The sequence below is a fragment of the Ursus americanus genome, chromosome 22 (genome assembly GCF_024610735.1).
Source record: "Ursus americanus isolate L20-20 chromosome 22, mUrsAme1.1.p, whole genome shotgun sequence".
Taxonomy (NCBI): Eukaryota; Metazoa; Chordata; class Mammalia; order Carnivora; family Ursidae; genus Ursus; species Ursus americanus.
Window position 1 is genome coordinate 52,363,667 of NC_142148.1, and position 22,277 is coordinate 52,385,943.

Genomic DNA, 22,277 nt, shown 5'->3' on the forward strand with positions numbered 1-22,277 from the left:
CTGTTCTCTCTCTCTCTTTCAAATAAATAAATAAACTCTTAAAAAAGATAAATCATCAAATAGCCAAAGAAAGCTATGTTTTCTACTTGAAACCCTCACTTAGGACATCGAAAGCATTCTTTTGAATATCATTATGGATTCCTGAATTTTTATTTATTCAAAGTGTTATAATCAATATCAGTCCTTCTGATCTTGCTAGACGATCACACCGGGTTGTCTCCAGCATCCGTTGGTATTCATTTTCTAGGGCTGGTGCAACAAATTACCACACACTAGGTGGCTTAAAATAACAGAAATTTATTTTCTCAGTTCTTCAGTTCAGAAGTCCAAAATCAAGGTGTTGATAGGGTCAGGCTCCCTCTGGAAAATCTCCAGAGAGAATCCTTCCTTGTTTCTTCTAGCTTCTGGTGGCTCCAGGGATCACTTGGTTTATGCCTACATGACTCCAATCTCTGCCTCCATTTTTACATGGTCTTCTCTGTGTCTTCTACTCTTCTGTGTCTTATAAAGACACTCATTAGATTTAGGCGCCACCCAGATAATCTAAGATGATTTACCTTGAGATCCTTAATTATATCTGCAAATATCCTTTTTCTAAAACATAGTCACAATCACATGTTCTTTGGAATAGGATATGGATATATCTACTCAACCCAATATATTGGCTATTATAAAGAGTGGTGGAAGGGATAACCTTCAACATGTGGTTTTATATTCGTGGGGGGCATGTCTTCAGAGTTGATTCTTAGAAGTAGGATTTCTTTTTTTTTTTTTTAAAGATTTTATTTATTTATTTGACAGAGATAGAGACAGCCAGCGAGAGAGGGAACACAAGCAGGGGGAGTGGGAGAGGAAGAAGCAGGCTCACAGCGGAGGAGCCTGATGTGGGGCTCGATCCCATAACGCCGGGATCACGCCCTGAGCCGAAGGCAGACGCTTAACCGCTGTGCCACCCAGGCGCCCCCTTAGAAGTAGGATTTCTGTGTCAAAGGGCAAACAATATGTCCTTTAGCCAAATTCTCTCCCATAGGAGTTGTGCTATTTTACACTTCCACCAGCTATGGTTTTCTACAGCTTTGCTACCAGAGTGTGTCGTCAGACTCTCTGGGGTTTGTTTTGTTTTGCTTTGCTTTATTTTACTAATCCAAATGGTAATTCGGGGTACTTTTTAATTTGCATCACAAGTTTTTAACTCTTGATTTCATTATCTTTATTTATTGATGCAAGTGGGACATTTATTCAAAAGCATGTAAGTGTCTGCAAGATGCTTGGCACTCTGAACCTCCACGGGGAAAGCATTAATTACAAAGATGGTAATGTCCTCAAGGAGTTCACAGTCCAATAGGAATGATTTTTGAGAGTAACAAAAAATGACAAGTATTTTTATTTATTTTTGTTTCATGTGGAATATTACACATGGGTGAAAAAGCACAAAGTAATAATTTATGTTTCTTGTTTTTTTGGAGACGTCCTGGATTTCTACATTTTTAAAAAAAGATTGATTGATTGATTGATTGATTGATTTGATAGAGAGAGAGAGAGCACAAGCAGGGGGAAGGCAGAGGCAGAGGGAGAAGCAGGCTCTCTGCTGAGCAAGGACCCCAGGATCATGACCTGAACCAAAGCCAGACATTTAACTGACTGAGCCACCCAGGCACCCCGGAGTTCTACATTTTCATCTGTAAGTAAAAGCTAGGTGTAATGGATGAGATTACTTTAATGCACGGATACCTGTTTCTAATACTACCAAGTTTTGACAGTGTCACATATTTACTGTATGTTCTCCTTTATCTCTTCATTTATTTAGTTGTTCTGCCCCTCAACTAGATTGAAAGCCTTGGAGGACAGGAGACTGCATCTTATACATCTTTTTATCTCCAAGTTTTAGATTCATGCCTTGCACATAGCAGGTCCTCAATAAATGTTCGATGACAGTGACAGGTTGCTGTATGATAGACAATTTGAATTCCTAAGGCAAGTGCATCCTATTTTTTTCAATCAAAGGTACCTTCTAAGGGGATGGGGCAGTGAATACTGTGACCTACCATGTGCAACCAGGTACAGGCTAAGTACTGTGACAAAGGCACTCAAAATGCCTTAAAAGAAAAGGCTAGTTCTCTCTTGCAACAGTCTTGGAGGGTTTGTGGCCCTTTTTGAGATGTCATCTGGGGACCCAGGCTGGCATCATCTGGAGTATGGGGCTTCCATATCTGTATCTGAGATTCATCCATGTTATTGGGTTTATTAGTAGTCCATTCCTTTTAATAGCTGAATAATATTCCTTTGCATGAATACATCCCAGTTCTATCAATGCTATTTTGATAACTCTAATAATAGAGAGGCTCTAACAACTAGAAGATATGTTTTTGCTTGCCTGGATGAGATAAATAGGACTATTTTAGCTTTTACTCCATTTTATTTAACAAACTTTAAGTGAGTGCTTCTAGAGGCCATATATTATGCTAGTTATGAGAATAAAAAGCTATGTAAATCTCTGGCTCTCCCCCTAAGTTACAGGTTCCCCGGAATGAGAAAAAGTGTTGTCCCAATTGGATGGAAAGCAAATGATTTTAAACAGCCAGCTTAAGTACTTGCTCTAATGCCCTCAAAATTTGGAGCATCAAAGGATCCAGATGCCAGTAAATAATCCTACAGATCTCTTGTAAGGAATCTCCAGGCCATTTTCCATCTCAAAGCTTTGCTCCAGGTTACAGGCACCTAGCTTTAAAAAGGATACCAGTCTGAGAGTCAGGTCCCTCAGGTTCTGGTTCTAGCTACTGGATTGCTATGCGGCCTTGCACAACACAGAGAACGTGCACTTCCTGCAAAGCAAGACACAAGATCCTCAAGAGCCCTCTGAGCAAGGGACTCGAATACCCCAAGTGAAGTTGGACCCCACAAACCTGCCCTTCCTGAAGCCAAACCCATTTATTTTAGTGTGAAATTGGACCTCTGGTTTTAGCGTGGTCAAAGGGACTTCCCTCCTTGGTGTGAATCTAGAAGTCAAAAGGAAAAATAGTTTTCATTTTAAAAGCCTTGAAATTTTCTTACTGAGATGTTCTTCTGCTTCACGCGGCACTAGAGGAAACTCGGTGGGAAGTACGGACCAAGGAGTGAAGCTTTGGGAGCACTGGACCTCTCCGGGGGTGGGGGTGGCGGTGGGTGGTGGTGGGAGTGGGCAGATGCCATCCAGTGACTTGGGGGACACTGGAAAGGTAAGTCACCGCGCCTCGCTCCCTGGAGAACTACATTTCCCTAAAGGCCTTGCGGCACACAGTGGGGTGAGGAGGAAGGACGTGTTCAGACCCAGCCCATTGACTCCCATCGTGCCTAAGACTCGCCAACCTGATTGGAGAGCTCTGTCGCAGTGCATCCTGGGACTTGTAGTGCAGAGTGTTCAAGGTCCCAGCTCCTTTGTGATTCGCAGTGCCGACTTGGCGCTCCAAGAGCGCCCTCGGGAGGCGGAACTAAATCGCGTGCTCGTGCGCCGCACCCGAAGGGCCGACCGGCGCCCCCCGCGGGGCGGGGCCGTCGATTCCGCACCGACACCGCCTTCCTGCCCCGCCCTTTGCCGTACTGGGCCCGCCCCTCCTTCGTGGAGCCACAGCTGAGGCGGCGGCGGTTGCAGCGGCTGTGGCGGCTGCCTGGCGAGAATGGCGAGTGGCCCGCAGGACACGCGCCGACCCAGACCATATGTAGTGATTCCCGCGGGGCAGGCGCCTCCTGCCCCGCCGGCGGGATGTTCTCCCGAAGGAGCCACAGAGATGTGAAGAAGTCCCCCCAGAAGGTGCTGGACCCCAAGAAGGACGTGCTGACGCGCTTGAAGCACCTGCGGGCGCCGCTGGGTGAAGAGCGCTCTGGGGCGCCGGGCTCGGGGGCACCTGCCCGGACGTGGGCAGACGAGGGTCGGGCCTGGGATGCGGACGGTATGGGGGTGGGGTGCGGTGGGGGTGGCGTGAGACCCTACTTTCCCGGCCCAGCATTGTTCCCCGACAGCGGGCACTCTGGCCCTGGGGCTTGGCCCTGTCGCCCAGAGTGTAAACTTACCCCGGATTCACGCCGGTCACCTCGAGGCCGGCCGAGCCTTGACTCTCTCCCCTCCCCACCAAATCCTGCACTCCAGGTGCTACACACATAAACACACACACACACACACACACACACACACACACACACACACACTCACTCTCGAGGCCGGCAGAGCCTTGACTCTCTCCCCTCCCCACCAAATCCTGCACTCCTGGTGCTTCACACACACACACACACACACACACACACACACACTCGAGGCCGGCCGAGCCTTGACACACACACACACACACACACACACACACACTGAACTGTCACCTCCCCTCTCGTTTTTTAACTTTAATTTTTGACTCTGACGCCCTAAGTGACTGAGTCTCCAAGTGTTCCCAGCACAGACTTAATTGAACTGTCATCTCTTTTGTGGGCCCCCTGCCCTTAAATTTTATTTTTACTTTTCGTCGGAGTCTTCAAATACACTGAGCCTCGGAGCGCTCCCAGGATAAATTTAATTTAGCTGTCATCTCTCTTCCTATGCTCCTCTTTTTATTTTTATTTTTATTTTGGGTCTGGCTGCTTGAGTTTCTTCGTTTCCTTGGTGTGACGTGGGCTCCTCCTGTCTGTTGGAGGGAGGGGTGGCTTTCCTGGGTTCAAGGAGGCGGCTGCTGCTTTATTGCCAGGATGGCAGTGATAGTTATTTGCCTTCTTTCGTTTTTATGGACTGCGGGGTGGAGGTTCTGTGGAGCCCAGGGGGGCCCGCTGTTGACCTGAGATGAAGCTCATCCTTGTGGCTGTGAAGTGTCCACGAGGCTTCCTGTCACCTGCTGCATGTGATCTCTAGCTGCCTTGCTGGGCTGTGTTTTGTTTTCTATTTTCTTACCTACTTAGTCTTAACTTTTGTGAAGGACCAAACACCTGTGCTGTCTGTAGTGTTTTGGGGGGCTGAGAAAAGGACACCTTGTTTCTTCTAGATGTCTTTTTTATTCTTAAAATGAGGAAAAAGCATCTGATTTAGGACACATAGTCTTAATGTGTCTGTCACTTGAAGAAATATGACATAAAAGAATTCATTTTATATGTGAGAATTTTAAATAAAGATCTTGCTCATGAGATTGAAAGTTGCCAATTATTTCTATTTATACCCTGCGAAGTACCTCTCCGAAGCTCACACACACACACACACACACACACACACACACCTGGTTTTGCCAAGTTATTCACAGTCTGGGATTCCTTGAGAGTTACACTATCTTGTTCAGTTTGGAATGAAATGTAAGTTAATTACTTACTGTTAAGAGGGATTAGTTTTAGTTTTCAAGACTTTTGAAAGTGAAGCGTGGTGTCCTTGGTAAACTGAAGTGTCTCCTCCCTGTAGTAAAATCTCATGCACACGCAGGTTGCATTGTGCAGAGTTCTTAGTAGTGACTGATTAACACCTACTGCAGGGACATTTTTGATAAAGGAAAGTTGAACAGTATTTTAAAGCATTTGATGCTCTGGGAGTTTTTCTGTGCTAGAGAATTCGAACTTTTGTTCTCTGTCTGCAGGATTAAGTTCGCTCCATTTTGTAAAGGCAGAATCAATTAAACCTAGATCAGTTTGGCTTCTCAGAGATTGTTACATTGTTACCATTCTGAGAAAGTAGTTCGTTTTCAAGGCTCTGTAATTGTGGTTTCACTTTAAGGTGCAGTATCTTATTTTGAGGAACTTTCTTTTTTCATTTCATTGAGCTCATTATGACTTCAGTTTTGTACCATAGAGAGGTTCTTTGCTATTAGGTTGTTTTTTGTGGATGCATTTGTTTGTGGAATGACCCAGTGTACTTTATTTTTGCAATCTTTATCCGTAGGGACTATGTTTTTGTAAATGTGTCTGAAGAATTCTAGTCATGTCTAATGTAAACTTACGCTAACAACTGTGGTGTAAAGACTTTAAAGAAAAACAGTTCGTTAAGGTACTATTTCCTGACATGTAATATACCCTATTTATTTGCTACTTAAAAGTCTACTTAGAAAAAATGGCCTCCTGATCTGAAAGACAGGAATTAGCCAAGATCAAGAAAACTATTTGAAGGAAATGAATGGACATTATTGTTGCATTTTTATTTGCATATTTATGTAATACTCTTGCTTTTCTCCTGTTTCGTCTTCAAGCGATAATAAAGATGTTCTTTTTTACATACAAAGATGATACCATTGATCTGGATTTGCAGCCTGTGGCTGCATCACTTTGGCTGGTTACTTAGCGTGTCTTTGAACCTCGGTTTCTTTACACTGTCAAATGGGTCTGGTAATGTCTACCTTGTAAAGGTTATTCCAAGTATAATGTATAAACTACTTCAGCTTTCTGCAGGCATGTAAAGTTTCCTCTGCCATTACTTGCATCCCATCATTAATAGGATAGGACAAATATTTTGATAGGTACTTTCTCACACCACCCTTTATATTTTGATAATTGCTATGAATTTGTTCTCTCTTTATAGAAATTAGTCTGTGTTTAAGACAATCGGCTGAGAGACACACATTCATGGTAATGGCTCCATTTAGAACTTGCTTAGCTACTTTAATCTGGCTACATATTGTAGATTAGCCTGAAATTATTAACTTTATTTGACAAGGAGGGAGACTGAGGCACAGACAGACCTTACATGGGGCCAAGCTACGGACTAAATGGCCTATATGTATTGTGTTAATTACAGGTAGAACAAAGAGCTATTAGGTCCCCTGACTTCCATTTCTCCCTGCATGGTTGAAATCATCAATGGAAGAGTAAATGAGTAAATAAAACAAACCAGAAACCAAAAAAAATTCTGTGCATTGCTATCTTGCTCCAGCAAAGATTACATGCTTAATTAAAAGTTGGGTACCCACTACAAATCCCCATATAGAGATGGTATTGATGTAGCAAGAAGAATTGATGTAATAGTAAACATATAGTATGGTATGTAATTGGATAGTGGCTTATATGTTGGACTCCATTATAGGGTTTCAAGGGGTCAAAAAAGATCATTAAGAATGGCACAAACAGAAGGGCGTCTTGAAGGAGTTTTACTCGTGCTGGTCCCTGAAGGATGGCTAGACTACTGAGCCACATGTGTGGCTTTTATTTAAAAAAGTAAAAAGAAACAGGTGAAATTAATTTTAATAATACATTTTATTTAATCCTGCAGATCTACTCTGTATCATATTAACAGGTAATCAATACAGGATATTAATATATTTTATGTTCTGTTTTTCATGCCAAGTCTTTGAAATCCAGTGTGTTTTGTACACTTATAGCACGTCTCATTTCAAACTAGCTGCTTTTTAAGGGCTCAGTATCTATATGTGGCTAGTGGCTGCACACTGGACAGAGCAAAGTTAGAATTTGGGAGGGGCAGCAGGAAGACAGTTCAGGCAAGGGGAGATGGGAGCTGGTAGTGGAAATACACGTGGCAACGATGTAGAAAGGTGAGGAACACCAGGCTGCTCCTCCTCCAGTCCAGTGAGGGAGTCACAAGGTGATGTTGGTCATGAGATGCAGTGCGAGAATTCTTGCCCTGAGGGTGTTCACAGTGTCAGATGCGTGACTAGAGTGCTATGTAGGCCAGGGGTAGGGGCAGGAGAATGAGTTGGACTGGGGGATCTTGGTGGGGGGAGAGGAGTGGTGGCCGGACGGGCAGAAGCTGAGGCAGTTTGGGGGCCAGATCAGAAAAGGTCTCGTTTGTCTGAGTTGGAAGCTTGTATCTTACCTTGCAGGTGAGAGGGCCGCTTGAAGAACTCTTAGTAGGTCAAATGATAAGATTTGAGAGCTGCCTGCCTGTTAGCAAGGCCAGGAAATTGGATTGGGGGGTGACGGGACAGGTGACACTGCTGGCAGCAAGGGAAGAGACAAATGACGAAGGTCTGAACTAAGATGCTCCATGAATGGAGGGGGGGGTGCAATTTCAAAGGACCAATGCAGCGGGAGCTCGTGGTTGCCTAAGTGAAATGATGAAAGAGGTTTGTAGAAGCCAGGCGAGGAGTGATCAGTCTGAAGCAGAAGAGTTCTGGGATAAGAGGCCATGGTCCAGGCAAATCAAGTGACATCGGGCTTGGGCCAAATATTTGGAACCACAGAAGAGAGAACAGTTTCTCACAAATACTCTCTCTATATTGACAGAGTAAAATGGAACATTTTGGTATATTTCCTTTAAAGCATCTGCTGCTTTAGGTAGGGACAAGTTCAATTACAATTTTAAATGTTGCCATTTAAACTTATTTTATTATTAGCATGTTCCTCTCATTTTTTTCTCCTCTCATTTTTATTAACTACAAACATTTGTCGAAATCGTGTACCGTAAGTTAGCTTACCCTTTCCTGGATTGTTAAATTGTTTCCTTCCTTTCTCTCTTTCTTTTGTACGTTTTTTCTCTGATATGAATAACACCACTCAAAACATCTTGGGAAGCAGCTTTTTCTATATTTTGTGTTATTTCCTTAGGACAGATTCCATTGAAGTCAAATTGCTGGGTTTGAACGTGTTTCTGACTCGATTCACTGTGCTCTTTCCTAAGTGTTGCTCCCAATGAGCCTGCTAGCAGCAAGGATTGAGATGACCATTTCCACTGTAGTCTGAGTGGCAATAAACACATTCGTGTAATTTGATAATTGGCGGTAGGCATTTTGGAGAACGGGAGTGTCAGGGAAAGGGCCAGAGGAGTTAGGAGGAGATCCTGGCTAATGATAGGGGAAGGCGAATTTGGTGTTAAGGGTGTTGAGTTTGAGAAAAGGGCAAGATCCAAGTGGACATGTCTAGGAGGTTGTTGGACATGGGGTGTGGAACTTAATAAAAGGATAGAAAGCTGTGGTATGGTTGTTTATTGTCATCATGGTTCCATCAAATCTTCCTACAACCTCTGATGCAGGTCGTGTTCCTACCCTCAACCTGTAGATGAGAAACTGAGGCCCAGCGAGCATAACTACTTGTCTGTGAGCACCCAGTCGGGAAGTGGCAGAGCTGGGATTCCTGATTATAAAGCGCATGTTATGCCTCTGCTAGTTATCTGACTCAAAAGTATATTTATATATCAGAAAATATATTTACCCACCTCAGTGAATGTTAATATGTAAACAAAAGCCCTAGAGTTTTTGCATGTCTCCCAAAAATGTTGCTTTGACTTGTGCTGCTCTCTTCCTGGTCTGTTTTACTAGATTCTTCTAGGGAGACTTGAGGCTATATCCGATTTCAGCATGGCAGAAGATAAAAAGACTCCTTTTGTGTTTTGCTGTTCATTGGCCTCTCTGTGCCCTTGGCGGGCCTAGCAGGTGGTAAAATATTTGCATGGACGTTAGTGCCAAAGGACCTTGTACAACCAGAGCAGAGCCCGAGGTGTCATTTCAGGCTCCTCAGCCAGTCTTATTTTGTCTCTCTCATTCAGCCTTGTTTGAAGCAAAGTCATTTTGCCATAAGGCTCCCTTTGCTAATTTTTCATCAATTACTGACGTTTTATATCTGTAGCTTCTAAGATGTAAGATGGACTTTGGACACAGATATGTGTATCACACATACACCAATCCCTGCCTCAAGGGCTCGGGGATGTCTGGAGTTCTGAAGAGAGAAGGGTGAACCTAGGATAAAAGTCCAGTCAAGCTCAGATGTTTTGTTTGGGACAACTGAAAATGGTTGACTTCCTCCTTTTATTCCGGGAAAAGAGCTAATTGATCGGCCCAGAATATTTTGATGTAAACTTTTGTAATTTGTATTTTTATTTTGTTTGTAAGTGCTTTACTTGCAGTTGGGCGTAAATACTTTTACTGGCTGTTTAGAGTATTGATCTTTCCATAGATAAAACTGTAGAGAATTGTTTATTTAAAAAATGGACTATCAAAATAGCAAATTGATTCAATTTAAGAGTTTAAATTATGCTTTAAAGGAGGAATATGTTATTGTATTGTAAAATTAATAATCTATAAATGTGGTAGACAACTATGCTGTCTTTGGATTTTAAAAAAATTTCAGTTCCACAGACATTTTTTTCAAGAGTGTATGAGTGAGTGCGTGTGTGTGTCTGTGTCTGTCTGTCTGTTTGCTCAGGAGGGCTGTGTGTTCAGAGATGAATAAGGCAGAAGCCCGGGACCTCTGGTTTAATAGGAGAGGTAGACACAGAAGCAACTACATTTCCCATGAAGGTGTTAGTGCCTCGGTGGAGCGGGTGAAACCGTAGAGGTGGCCACACGCACGGTGCAGAGGAGGCACAGCAGAGAGGCCTCTTGGAGAGCCGCCAGTGCTTCTTTCTGAGGGAGATGAGGTCCGAGGTGGGTTTGGAATGACGAATACGGGGTTTTCCCAGTTGACAAGTCGGGGACGAAGGGACTGCAGAGAGAGGAACTTGTGTGAAGGTCATGGTGTGGCCACCATGGAGTTACGTGTACAATGGCTTTTATCCTATGGTGTGTGTAGATATTGGGAACCGGGAAGATGTAGGTAGAGAATAGGAGCCAAATCTGACATGTCCCCTTGGTGAGTGGCCCGAGAGTGTCAGACTCCCTGATTTTGAAACATGGGTCCCGGGAAAGTGAGAGCTTCCTTCCTTTTGGATTGCAAACCCTGAGGATGTAGCACGGGCTGCCAGCGTTCATCTTTCCCCAGAGTAGAGGGAACCCACCACAAGTTGAATTCATAATCAAAGGGAAGTGGGGCAGAGAGATGGAGGGTGAGACGAGCGCACTGGACCTGTGTGAGCTGAGAGGTTCCCAATGTCTGTGCCATCTCCACCCCTGAGCGTCTCGGTCGCAGGTGCCAGTAACACCCTGTTTTTGCTTTAGTTAGCTTGAGTCCTATTTCTAGGTCATGGGATGGAAAGAATACAGATTAATATGCCTGAAAGAGAGGGGAGAAATCCCAGATCAAGGATGGGTGGGTGGGTGCATATGTGTGGATATGCTTCTCATATTTTTTAAGAGCTGAGCAAATTTCCGTGTAGATATACGTAGAAGAAGGAACTAATAAAAGAGCAAAATTGAAGAAACAGTGCAGAGAAAGGGAATACAAATGGAGAAAGGTGGGGTCTTCAGTGGGATCAAGAGTGTGGGACAGGAGATCAGGCTTGACAAGAGGGACACTGCTTCCTCTAAGGCCACTTGGAGGAATTAAGAATGGGGTCCTAGATGTGGAGGGAGCTCTCACACCATGGCTTGTGTTTTCTCTGCGAAGGTAAGAGGTAGAGTCAACCAACTGCTGAGCCAGTTTTCTTCCTGGTGAGGTGATAGGAACTGAGGATGTCTTGTTCCCTCTCCTGTACCATGCATCCCCTCATAAATGCATTTAACTTATGCATTCAGTACTGGGCCAGAAGCCGGGGAATATATATATATAAAACGAGGACAGTTCAGGTAGTGCACATATTGTCTGGCCTTCCACACAGTGACCATGTATCGCAGAGTGCAGCAGGCGGGCCCAGGGAAGTGCTGTGTTCTCAGTGGTCTTCTTTCTTTCGCGTCTCTCAACTATGGGACCGTCTGTCCTACTGGGTGTGGCTCTAGTGGTTAGGGGTAATTTTGATCTTCTCCATTTTTGCCGTGAATGCGGTTTAACCTCACGTAAGATGTGCTTTTGCAAAATGTTTTCTAATATTCTCATTGGATCAATATGCTGCCTTAAGCTACCAGTTCAGAAAGGACTTACCTTTTAGATTCTTAGTCAGGCTTTGTTTCTGACTTAGTTTTGAATGCCCATTTCAAGTTTTTAACTGTGATTTTTACAAAAGAGATATTTCATAACCATTTTTATGTCTTTTATATTTTTTTAGAAACTGAAACCACATCTGAGAGATATTTTAAAAGTAGTTGTAATTTTTAACAGTAAATACGTAATTTCGCTATTGCAACCACGGTTTAGCTTAAAAGATAAGGAGCCCTTTGATGTTGTCTTGTGTTTGACTTTAAGTGATGGTACATATTCACTGAACTTCAACCATGGTTTGAAGGACACATAGGTACTAGTGACATTGCCTGTGCCCAAGCGTGGGAGCCATGAGAATGTGCCACTCAGGTCTCTGCTGTGGGGATCATGACTGACTAATAGCTCCAGCTGCTGCTCTCTGATTCACCAGCAAAGTTTAGCCAAAGCTAGGCTTTTCTCGGGTTACTTGCAGTTACTGAGCAAGCAGGAGTACTAATGTGGTCCACTCATGCAAGAGCCACATGCCTCTGAAGGGTGACTTTGGCTTGAGGACTCCGCATGGGTGTGGTCAAGACCTTCTCAGGACTGAGTTGGAGTCTGAGACTCTTCCTCCCCAACTCTCCTTCCATCCCCCTCCCCTCCGCCGGGGGTCAGACCTGCACTGTGGTTGAATCCTCTCCCGGCCTTCTCAGGTCTCTCCCCTTTCCCTTCACAGACAGTTCCCCCAATCAGTCTCCTACATGTGTAATCCTGTCTTGGTGTCTACTTCTCAGGGAGCCCAAAGTGACACACCATCCCTTTCCCAGAAGGTGTTGCCCATCCTACCATCTAAAACCCTTCCAGGAGACAGCACGAGCACACTCCATCTTCCACATAAACTCGATCTATCCCTCAGCCCTGAAATGATATTTCCTCAGAATTCCCACAGCATTTGGAACTTTGCATTTGGCATTTATGGCCTTTGGCTTTGTGTCTGCAGGATATCACCTACTAGTTGATAAATACACTGAGAACATGAAGAGCTTCTTGTTCATCTTGATTCCTTTTGGTAACATACTTCCTTATTTGTAATCGTAGTAATTAGCATTTAATCAGCACTCTCCATGTGCCAAACACTGCCAGAAATACTTTTACATGAATTAACTCATGTAATCCTCCCAAATGGGATCGGTAATATTATTATCCTCATTTTACAGATGAGACACAGAGAGGATAAGAATCTTGTTCAAGGTTATGCAGCTGGTAAGTGACAGAGTCAGGACTTGAACCCAGGCAGCTGAATCCAGAGTTCCCTAGTTCATTTAGCAGTTATTTTTTATCCAGACAGAATAGGTGCCAGGGGCTGTACACAGTGTTGGGGATGTCAGAACTTGCAATCCAAGTCTAGAATAAATAACTATTAAAAAAGCAAACAAACCCAAAATGTGATTTCCAAATAGACGGATGTAAGTCTGTGGGGGAGTAGCAGCCACCTGATGTTTTGAAAAATTTCTAAAAGCCTTCCTGCGCCAAAGATTGTTTTCACAAGCCAGATGTTCCCATCATTAAAGTAATGATTTGAGACCGAGAATTAAGGCCTCTTGAAGGAGCCCCCTAACCTTCTCCCTTGTGTACGTGCACTCATTATCAGACCCACCCTCTGATCCCAAGGGGAACAGCTGTAAGAAAGGATTATTTGTGTGGACAAAATGGAGAAGAGGTTGGAAAAAGAGGTCCGGGGAGAGGGGCAGACGGACCAGAGGGCTGTGGGTAAGGATAGCCTTGGGTGAGGCTTCTTTCATGAAACAAAATTGCAGAGACACTATTGTAAAATTTTAAATATACAGAAACCAAAAGTAAGTCACTATCCCCCCAAAAGGACAGGTTATAACTACTAAAAATTCAATGAGATCTTTTTTAGTATTTTTAAGACAGCATGGAAGAGAGGGGAACAGATGACCTATGTTGCTTCGTTACAACTTTTTAAAGGGATTAACGTGTTTTATTTATGTCTGGTCATATTTCTGGAGCAAACAGTGTAGACCTCTATTTTCCATGGACTTCATATCTGATGAGATAAGGATGTGTTTGGGTTAGTTAGGCTGATGTAGTAGAACTTGTGCTGAACTTCGGGGTAGAAGTAAAATATCACCTCGTGTGTGTGTGTGTGTGTGTGTGTGTGTGTGTGTGTGTCAGGTTGCAGCTATTTATTTTGGAAAGAATGGTTCCATTCCTCTGTTCCTGCTCCTTAAATAAATATGTACAGAAACAGACATCATTTTAACCGAAGTAAGTAAATAATGAACTGGAAAAATATTTGAAATTTATAGGAGAGGATGTAGTTATAACCTCAGTACATAGAGAGCTCCTACATATTAATAGGAGAAATTAGAACAGATGTTTAAAGTATACATATATATGTCACAAATGAAGAAATGACAAGAACCAATGTTTTAAATGTCACTTCAGTTATCTAGGATATATAAACTTACAAATAAAAAAGTATCTACCGATGATTTTAGCAAAGTTGCTGTTGTGTATGTTTCTTCCCTTAATGATTCCTCCCGGTTATCCGTATTTGCTTTCCAATACACCTTTGATAGGATTCTGATTTGGTGTGATCTCTCTGGAAAGTAATTTATTGGTATGTGCCAATGGTCTTAAAATATGTACATATCATTTGACCTAATTTCCTTTTGTAGAAAATGATGATAGGTTTACTTAAAGGCGATTAAGAAATGCATTGCAGCATTGTTTTCACGTTTAAAATTTTGTTTATTGAGGTAAATTTCACATACTATAAAATTAATCATTTTCAAGTGAACAATTCAGTGGCATTTAGAACATTTGCAGTGCTGTGTAATCACCCCACCTCTGTCTAGGTCCAGAACAGTTTATCACTCCAACAGAAAACCTTGTACCCATTAAGCAGTCGCTCATTCCCTCCTCCCTCCAGCCCCTGGCAAGCAGCTGTGTGTGTGTTTAACCAGCTGAGGTTTTTTTTTTTTTCCTCCTAAAAATCATTCTGCTCCACCAGGGTGATAGTACAATAGACCCTTGAACAACGGGTTTGAACTGCATGGGTCGACTTCTATGTGGATTTTTTTTTAATATAATAACAGTACAGGACTGTAAATGTATTTTATCTTCCTTATGATTTTCTTAATAACCTTTTCTTTTCTCTAGCTTACTTTATTGTAAGAATACAGCATATCATGTGCATATTACATACATACAAAATATGTGTTAATTGTATATGTTATTGGTGAGGCTTCTGGTCAACAGTAGGCTGTTATGAGTTAAGTTTTGGGGGAGTCAAAAGTTGCATGCAGGGAGTAGACAGACCCAATCCTTGCATTGTTCAAGGGTCAGCTGTATATGTTGAGCATATTTATATGAGTGAGGACTCTTGGTTGCAAGTGGCAGAAACTCAAACTAACTTAAAAGGGGGAGATTTAATGATACACACAACTACTGTAGGGGAACATTTAGCTTTAAGTACATATGACTGTTGATAGGGATGTAAGTGGAGTCCAGGACACTCACCCATTCTCACCTCCACTCTCTTTTTTGACCTCCCTCTTGGTGAAAAATACTCCTTCCACTCTTGGTTCTATGTCCATTTGTTTCCTTTCTGTGGTTTTCCTTCGTTCTCAGGCTGACTCTTCCAGGTGCAGGAGAGATGGTCCCTGAAAGCTAGTGACCCTTGAGAAGAGTGTGGCTCCTCTAGGGCCCCAGGTCCTGAGACCATGCTGATTGGCTTTACTTGGGTCATGGGCCCATTCCCGTGGGAGATGGGGTACTCTGCTTGGCCGGCCTGGATATCATTTGCCCCGTTCCTAGAAACGGAATCTCATTCTGGCTCATATATTCCTGAGAAAGTAGTTCTGGAAAGGCATTCTGATACATTCCCACACAAAATAGTACTGCTCATATCTCTGCTCATGCCCATGTATATATCACAAGGGCATTGACTTTTGTGTTGATAATCCTCGGGCATTGAGAAAACTTTACATGACGTTTTATAAGTTCTACTTAAGACTGTGGGAGTTATATTTGAGGATTTATCTAATTTGAGGGGAGTAAGGGTTTTCCTTGTAATAAATGGATTTGCCACTCTTTGAATTCTGTCTGTGTTAGTATACATTGTTTTTAAAGTCATCCCACAGGTAGATACTGAGGGTTTGCTGTGTGCCAAATAAATCTGCAGTTTAATGAGCTTTTCATTCATTCGGGCAGATGGACAATAAATAACAAGTAAATGTATAATTTCAGGTAATGATTATAGAAAAATGAAGCTTGATAGGGGTGTGTGTACGCTGGTCTAGGCAGCAGGGTCAGGGAAGGCCTCTCTGAAGAGGGGTTAGAGTCAAGATCGGGTTAAGCAGGGAATAGCTTGGTGGTTATTTATGGGAGTAGTGTTCCAAACAGAGGGAACAGTAAGTGCAAAGGCTCTGAGTCATAAATAGGCTTGAGAATCTAATGGAAGTTAGTAGAGTTGGAGGAGTTGTGGGTGGGGGAGGAAAGGGTAGGACCAGGTGGGGCTTGTAGGTCTCATTGAGGATTTGGGATTTTCCTCTAACTAAGGTGAGATGGGGAGCCCCAGGGGGAGGACAAGCAAGGGAGTGACCTGAGTTGAACTTCAGGACCTTTTTTTGTAAAGCCTTTCTTTTCTTTTGGCTTACTTTATAAAAAGTGTGATCCTTTGCCCCAATACTGAGCAGGGACTGGAGACAGAAAAGGGAAGAGGTAAGAGAAAGAAGTGGTGCTGGAGAAGCGAAATGAGTAGCTGTGGAAGCCGTGGCAGAAGCAGGTTTTGCAGAAGGTGGGCACATGTGGCCCGTGTCTGTCCTTATTGTGGCAGCAAGCAGTGATGAGAAGACAGGCTGGGAACACTGCAGGCCATGGGACAGGAAAGCTAGACTGCTGTGGGGCCATGTAGCGGGACCCACACAGCAGCCCAAGCTTGTAACAGTATGGAGGTGGACTTGCTGTGTTTCCCCAAATTTCAGGAAGAGGCAAGAAGCAGATATATTAGAGAGTACCCCTGGGATGGCTGGGTGGCTCAGTTGGTTAAGCGTCTGACTCTTGATTTCAGCTCAGGTCATGATCTCAGGATTGTGAGATTGAGCCCCGCATGAGCTCTGTGCTGGGCTCCTGCATAAGATTCTCTCTCTCAGTCTCCCTCTGCTCCTGCTCTCCACCGCCCCCCTCTCCAGTGTGCACACAGTTTCTCTTTGTCTTAAAAAAAAAAAAAGTACCCCTGATTTTGACAAAACGTGGAGATAGATCTGCCAGTTGCCAGAAAAGAATGAGCACAGGAAAATGTTGATTGGTCAGGGTCATATTAATTTATCTATATCATGATTGCAAAGAGAAGCCAGTGGTTGGCTCAATTTCAGGAACCGACCAAATTAGGGCCCCATTTGTACTTTATATTGTGTTTCTTAATGGAAAGACCTGAGGGAGTCTTGATCTCTGGCTCAGTGTAACTTGAAGAGATGTGATTTTTATCTCTTATATACCTGTGTAAAATATTCCTTGAAAAATCAAGCCAATAATGTCACTCTGCACAATATGTTCTGTATTTAGGCAACAGGATAGTGTAGCCTGGGGAGCTAGACTGGGTTTGGATCCTGGCGCTGTTCTCCCAGCTGTTGCTCCTTGGTCAAGTGACTTCACCTCTCTCTGACTCAGCTTTCTCCTGTCAGCCTCAAACAGGTTAACATGTATCCTGGGATTTCAGGACAGAGTATGGCACATAATATGTGCTCAGTAAATATTAGCTGCCATCATCACCTTCTTATTTGTTTTATGTAGTCTATTTTGGAAATCCTTACATGTTAGCACACTTATTTCTACCTCAGTCTTATTTATAAAAAAATCTTTCTTTTACTTGAGTAGAGTTGACACACAGTATCACGTTAGTTTCCGATGTACAACGTAGTGATTGGCTCGTCACAAGCGTAGCTGCCATCTGTCCCCGTACAGCACTATTACAGTAGCACTGACTGTATTCAATATGCTGTGCCTTTCGTCCCCGTGACCCGTTCACTCCATAACTGGAAGCCTGTACCTCCCACTCCCCGTCACCCATTTCACCCATCCCTCTACCCCCTTCCTTCTTACAACCATCAGTTCGTTCTCTGTATTTATAGGTTTGATTCTGCTTTTTGTTTGCTTGCTTATTCACTTGTTTTGTTTTTTTTAGATTACACATGTGAGTGAAATCATACAGCACTTGTCTTTCTCTGACTTATTTCGCTTAGCATAATACCATCTAGGTACTTCCATGCTGTTATAAATATCAAGATCTCGTACTTTTTTATGGTATGGAGTAATATACCCTCGTACGTATGTACCACTTCTTCTTCTGTTGATGGACACTTGGGCTGCTTCCATATCTCAGCTATTTTAGTAATGCTGCCGTGGGCATAGGGACGCATATATGCTTTCAGAATGTTGAGTCTGGTTCATAAACTGCCACAACAGTTGTGGGAACTCTGGAGGGGAGCCAGGTTCGGGAGGTAGGAGGATGAGTGCAGCTTTGGGGTGGTGCCCGTGGGACACCCAGATGTGGGTTCTGGCTGGGCAGTAAAAATGTAGGAATGGGAGCGTGGGAGAAGAGAGGTGCAATCATGCTGTTGCCAAGGGATGTGTTCTTCATAGAGAGAGTGACAGTTAAGGATTTGGGGTAACTGCTTCTTTTATTGGAAAGATAAAGGAGTAGTGTGTGGAGCTGGGAAGGGGCTTCGATGCCAGGAAAACAGTTTGTCACAGAAAGCCAGAAAAGAGCGAATTTCAAGGAATGAAATGTCGGCAACGTTTAAGAATGCAAAAGTTGTGGGGCAGCTGGATTAGGAAGTGGTAGTGCATCAAGGAGGTTGTCACTGAGCACTGAAAGAAAAATCTAGGTGAGTGGGGGGATCCTAAGCCAGACAGAGATGGAGTGAGTGGGGGTGAGACTGGAGGCTACACACAAGAATACCCTTTTAGAAAGTGTGATGGTGAAGACAGGGGACTGTAACTCAGGGCGTAGTGTGGTCAGAGGAGGGTTTTACAGGCTGCATTTACTGTTTGCAGGCTGACTAAAGGGAGATAACTGATGGTGCACGATGGTGGGGATGTGGGCTGATGTAGGGTCAGGTATACAGAAGAGGATGCAGAGAGGAATGTATGGGTGTCCTGACCGCTTCTGCAGAACCTAAGGCAGACGTCAGGCATGGAGGGGAAAGAACGTGGTGCGAGGCGCTGTGGTGGTCTCGGACACAGACCAGATGGCTCAGAGTCTGACAGAATGCTCCAGCTTCTAGACGGTCATCAATCAAATACGGGCACGTGCCCAAGGATGCCAACAAGGGGTTTTGTTTTTTGTTTTTCAATGAATTGCTCAGTTTTTTCCCCTGTGAGTTATAAATTGACGTAAATCTTGAGCTTAATTTTTTTCCAAATTGGTAGAAAATTCAAATAGGAAACAATCTGACTTTTATCCTGTTTCCTAGTTTTGCTCCACTTAACTTTTTTTCACAGGTGTGTGGAGGAAAAAAGTGTGATATTATGGGTAATCAAAATAGCAAAGAAAGATATTAGAATCCCTTTTTTAAAAAAAAGCCTTAAACCAAAAAACCCCATTTGAAAGCTCCTCTGTCCCTCCTTTCCCCTTTTGCTCTTTCTGTCCTTTTAGAAAAAAATGTAGTTGTTCAAGAGTGTGTCAGTTAGTTTGTGCTGCATAACGGATTGCATTACAAACCATCCCAAAGCTAAGTGCCGTAATAAAACAACCAGTCATTTTGCTTACAATTTTCTGGGTTTCTTGGGCAGTTCTGGTTTAGGCTTGCACATGCCTCTCACATCGGCTGGTGGTAGATGGCCTCGTTTACGTGTCTTGTGGTTGGCATGCTGTTGACCAGGGCACTCCATGCTTGCAGGCTATCTTGAGCTCCTTTCGATGTTGGCCATAGGGTTCCAAGCTTAGCTGGTGCATAAGGTTTTTCAAACTCGTGCTTGCTTCACGTTTGTTAACGTCCCATTGACCAGAACAAGTTCCGTGCCTCTCTGATGCAAATAGAGAAATAGACATCTCTTGCTAGGAGAGGAAAACTCTGCATTCTTGCAGTCTACTACAAAGAATCATCATGAAGAACCAATAAAACTAGGATTGAGATTTTAAAGTTTCTTGCTTTTAATACAATTTGTGTTTTGATTGGAATACCAGGAAGAAAATATACCAAAGCAACAGAAAGAAGGAAAATGTTTGCTGTGAATCATGAAATCATCTTATGATAACGTCAGCCTTCCGTTATTTAGGCCAAAACCCGAGTTTATTGGCTCTACCTTCAAATATATCCAGAGTCATTGGCCTCTTCTCACTGCCTGTGCTGGTATTGCTGGTGCTCCCATTATCCTCACACAGATTATTGCAGTTATTCTCAGAAATGGTCTTCCCCTTTCCACACTTGTGACCTAAACCACCCCCCCCCCAATCCCTGCCAGAGTCTCTTCAGAAGAGCAGCTGGAGTGATGCTTTAAAAATATGACTCTGCACCCTCAAATAGCTTCCCAGTTGTGGAACTCATTACAATGGCCTCAAGCCCCACCTACCTGCCAGCCTTTACCCTACCCGCTTTCTAACCTCACCTGCAGCAATTCTCCCCCTTCGCTGTAGACTCAAGGGCCTTCTCGCTATTTCCTGACCATGCCAGACTTGCTCAGCCATAAGGAGTTTGCACTGTCCAATCCCTCTGCCCAGAACAAATTTCTCCCAAATGTCCATATGGCTTATTTCTTTACCCCCAAATGTCCATGTGTTTCTCTTCCTTACCTGTTGCAGATCTTTGCTCGGATGTCATCTTATCAGCAAGGTGTACTTCCCTGGTCAGAATTGAATACTGCCTGTTTGGGCATTCCCCATTAGCCTTTCCTCTTGGTTTTCTCATTTACTGAATGCCTCCTACTGCCAGAATATAAGCTTCCTCAGGGCATGGTTTTTTGTGTTTTGTATCACTCCTGTATCCTCAGGGCCTGGAAGAATCTCTGACACAGAGACATTCTTTAGTATTTGTCCAATGAACGAATGCCATCTTACCTTACTTCCTAGAGCTGTGGGCATTCCGTTAGATCAGGGGTCCACAACTTAGAACTGGCTGCTTGTTTTGACAAATAAGTTGTTGGACACAGCCATACCAGTGCATTTATGTTACCCATGGCTGCTTTTGCACCATCGTGGCAGCGTTAAATGATTACAAGAGGGGCCTAAAACATACACTCCCTGGCCCTTTGCAGAAAAGGTTACCACTTCCCAAGTTAGATGCTGAATGGCAAGCTCTTAGCGCAGGGCCCCCGGCAGAGAGACTGGACAATAAATGTAACTGGCTGCTGTAGGTTTTGTATTTTCTCTTATTGTCACTATCGAAAGGACAGTGCACATGACCTGAAGACAAGCGTGGCTTTTCATAGTTATGACTGCTCTGTGCCTCTTCACATCAAAAAAGCTAGAACTCTTTCTTTGCATCTGCTGTGCATTCCTTCATAATTTGAGCTCATAATTAATTGAGAAACAAATAAATTGCATTCCACGGGTTGACAGTGAGTTGGGAAACGTGGAGGCTGTGGTTAAACAGCTAGCGAAGAATGGCTCTGCTAGGTGTGGACTCAGGTGCTGTGGCTTGGGTGTTTATCTACATTCCCGACAGGGGTTCCACGCTACCTCCTGGTAGTTTTTGAATAAATGAGTGTGTGTTCAAGCTTCAGTGTTTTCAAGATAACATAATTTTTTTTAAAGATTTTATTTATTTATTCGACAGAGATAGAGACAGCCAGCGAGAGAGGGAACACAAGCAGGGGGAGTGGGAGAGGAAGAAGCAGGCTCATAGTGGAAGAGCCCGATGTGGGGCTCGATCCCAGAATGCCGGGATCACGCCCTGAGCCGAAGGCAGACGCCTAACCGCTGTGCCACCCAGGCGCCCCCAAGATAACATAATTTTTAATATCTTAAAATGTACACATTGTCATGATAACTAATTTTTTTTTATACATTCTAGGGAATAAGAAGTCAGAAAGGGAGGAGCTGGACTCCATCCTCTTTTTGAGGTAAGTTTTTGTTAAATTCATTTAGCTTTTGAGATTCTTGTTGAAAATGTGGTACTTTAGCTCTTTAATTTTACTTGAGGACATAAAAAATGATGGACATGTATTTCCTTCCACTTTTAAAAACAGTGCTGCAAAGAATATTCTTGTGATTTTTAATTTTTTTGCAAACATGTGGGAGAATTTTTTCTGTATGGTTACCGAGATGTGAAGTTCTTAGATGGAAATGTATCCACATTAAACTACTGATATGACCAAATTGTTTTTGAAAAGGTCATATAAATTTATATGGAAACTTTTATGGAAGTTGTGTGTAAATTTCCCTAAGCAACACTGGCGATGATTTTTTGTGTGTGTATATATGCAAACTGACATGTTGAAAACCCACTGTTTTTAATATGTTGTTCCTGACTACTAGTGAGATTGCAATCTTCATATGTGTCTGTGTGTCCGTGTGTGATCACATATTCTTTTCAAAGTTGGAACAGTGTGTTTGGGTGTGGTTCTTGGTCTATTAAGCTTACAGTCTCTCTTGTCCACATGTA

General features: G+C 43.2%; 1 protein-coding gene across 1 annotated transcript in view; it reads left to right on the top strand.

Annotated features, from left to right (window-relative positions):
- Positions 1-3,182: 3,182 nt before the first annotated feature.
- LOC148108168 (uncharacterized) overlaps positions 3,183-22,277 on the top strand; it is a 47,008-nt gene continuing 27,913 nt past the window's right edge. The window contains exons 1-3 of the mRNA XM_087853892.1: positions 3,183-3,215; positions 3,500-3,926; positions 21,687-21,735. Coding sequence (XP_087710018.1) covers positions 3,183-3,215; positions 3,500-3,926; positions 21,687-21,735 — 509 coding nt within the window. The remainder of the gene's footprint in view (positions 3,216-3,499; positions 3,927-21,686; positions 21,736-22,277) is intronic.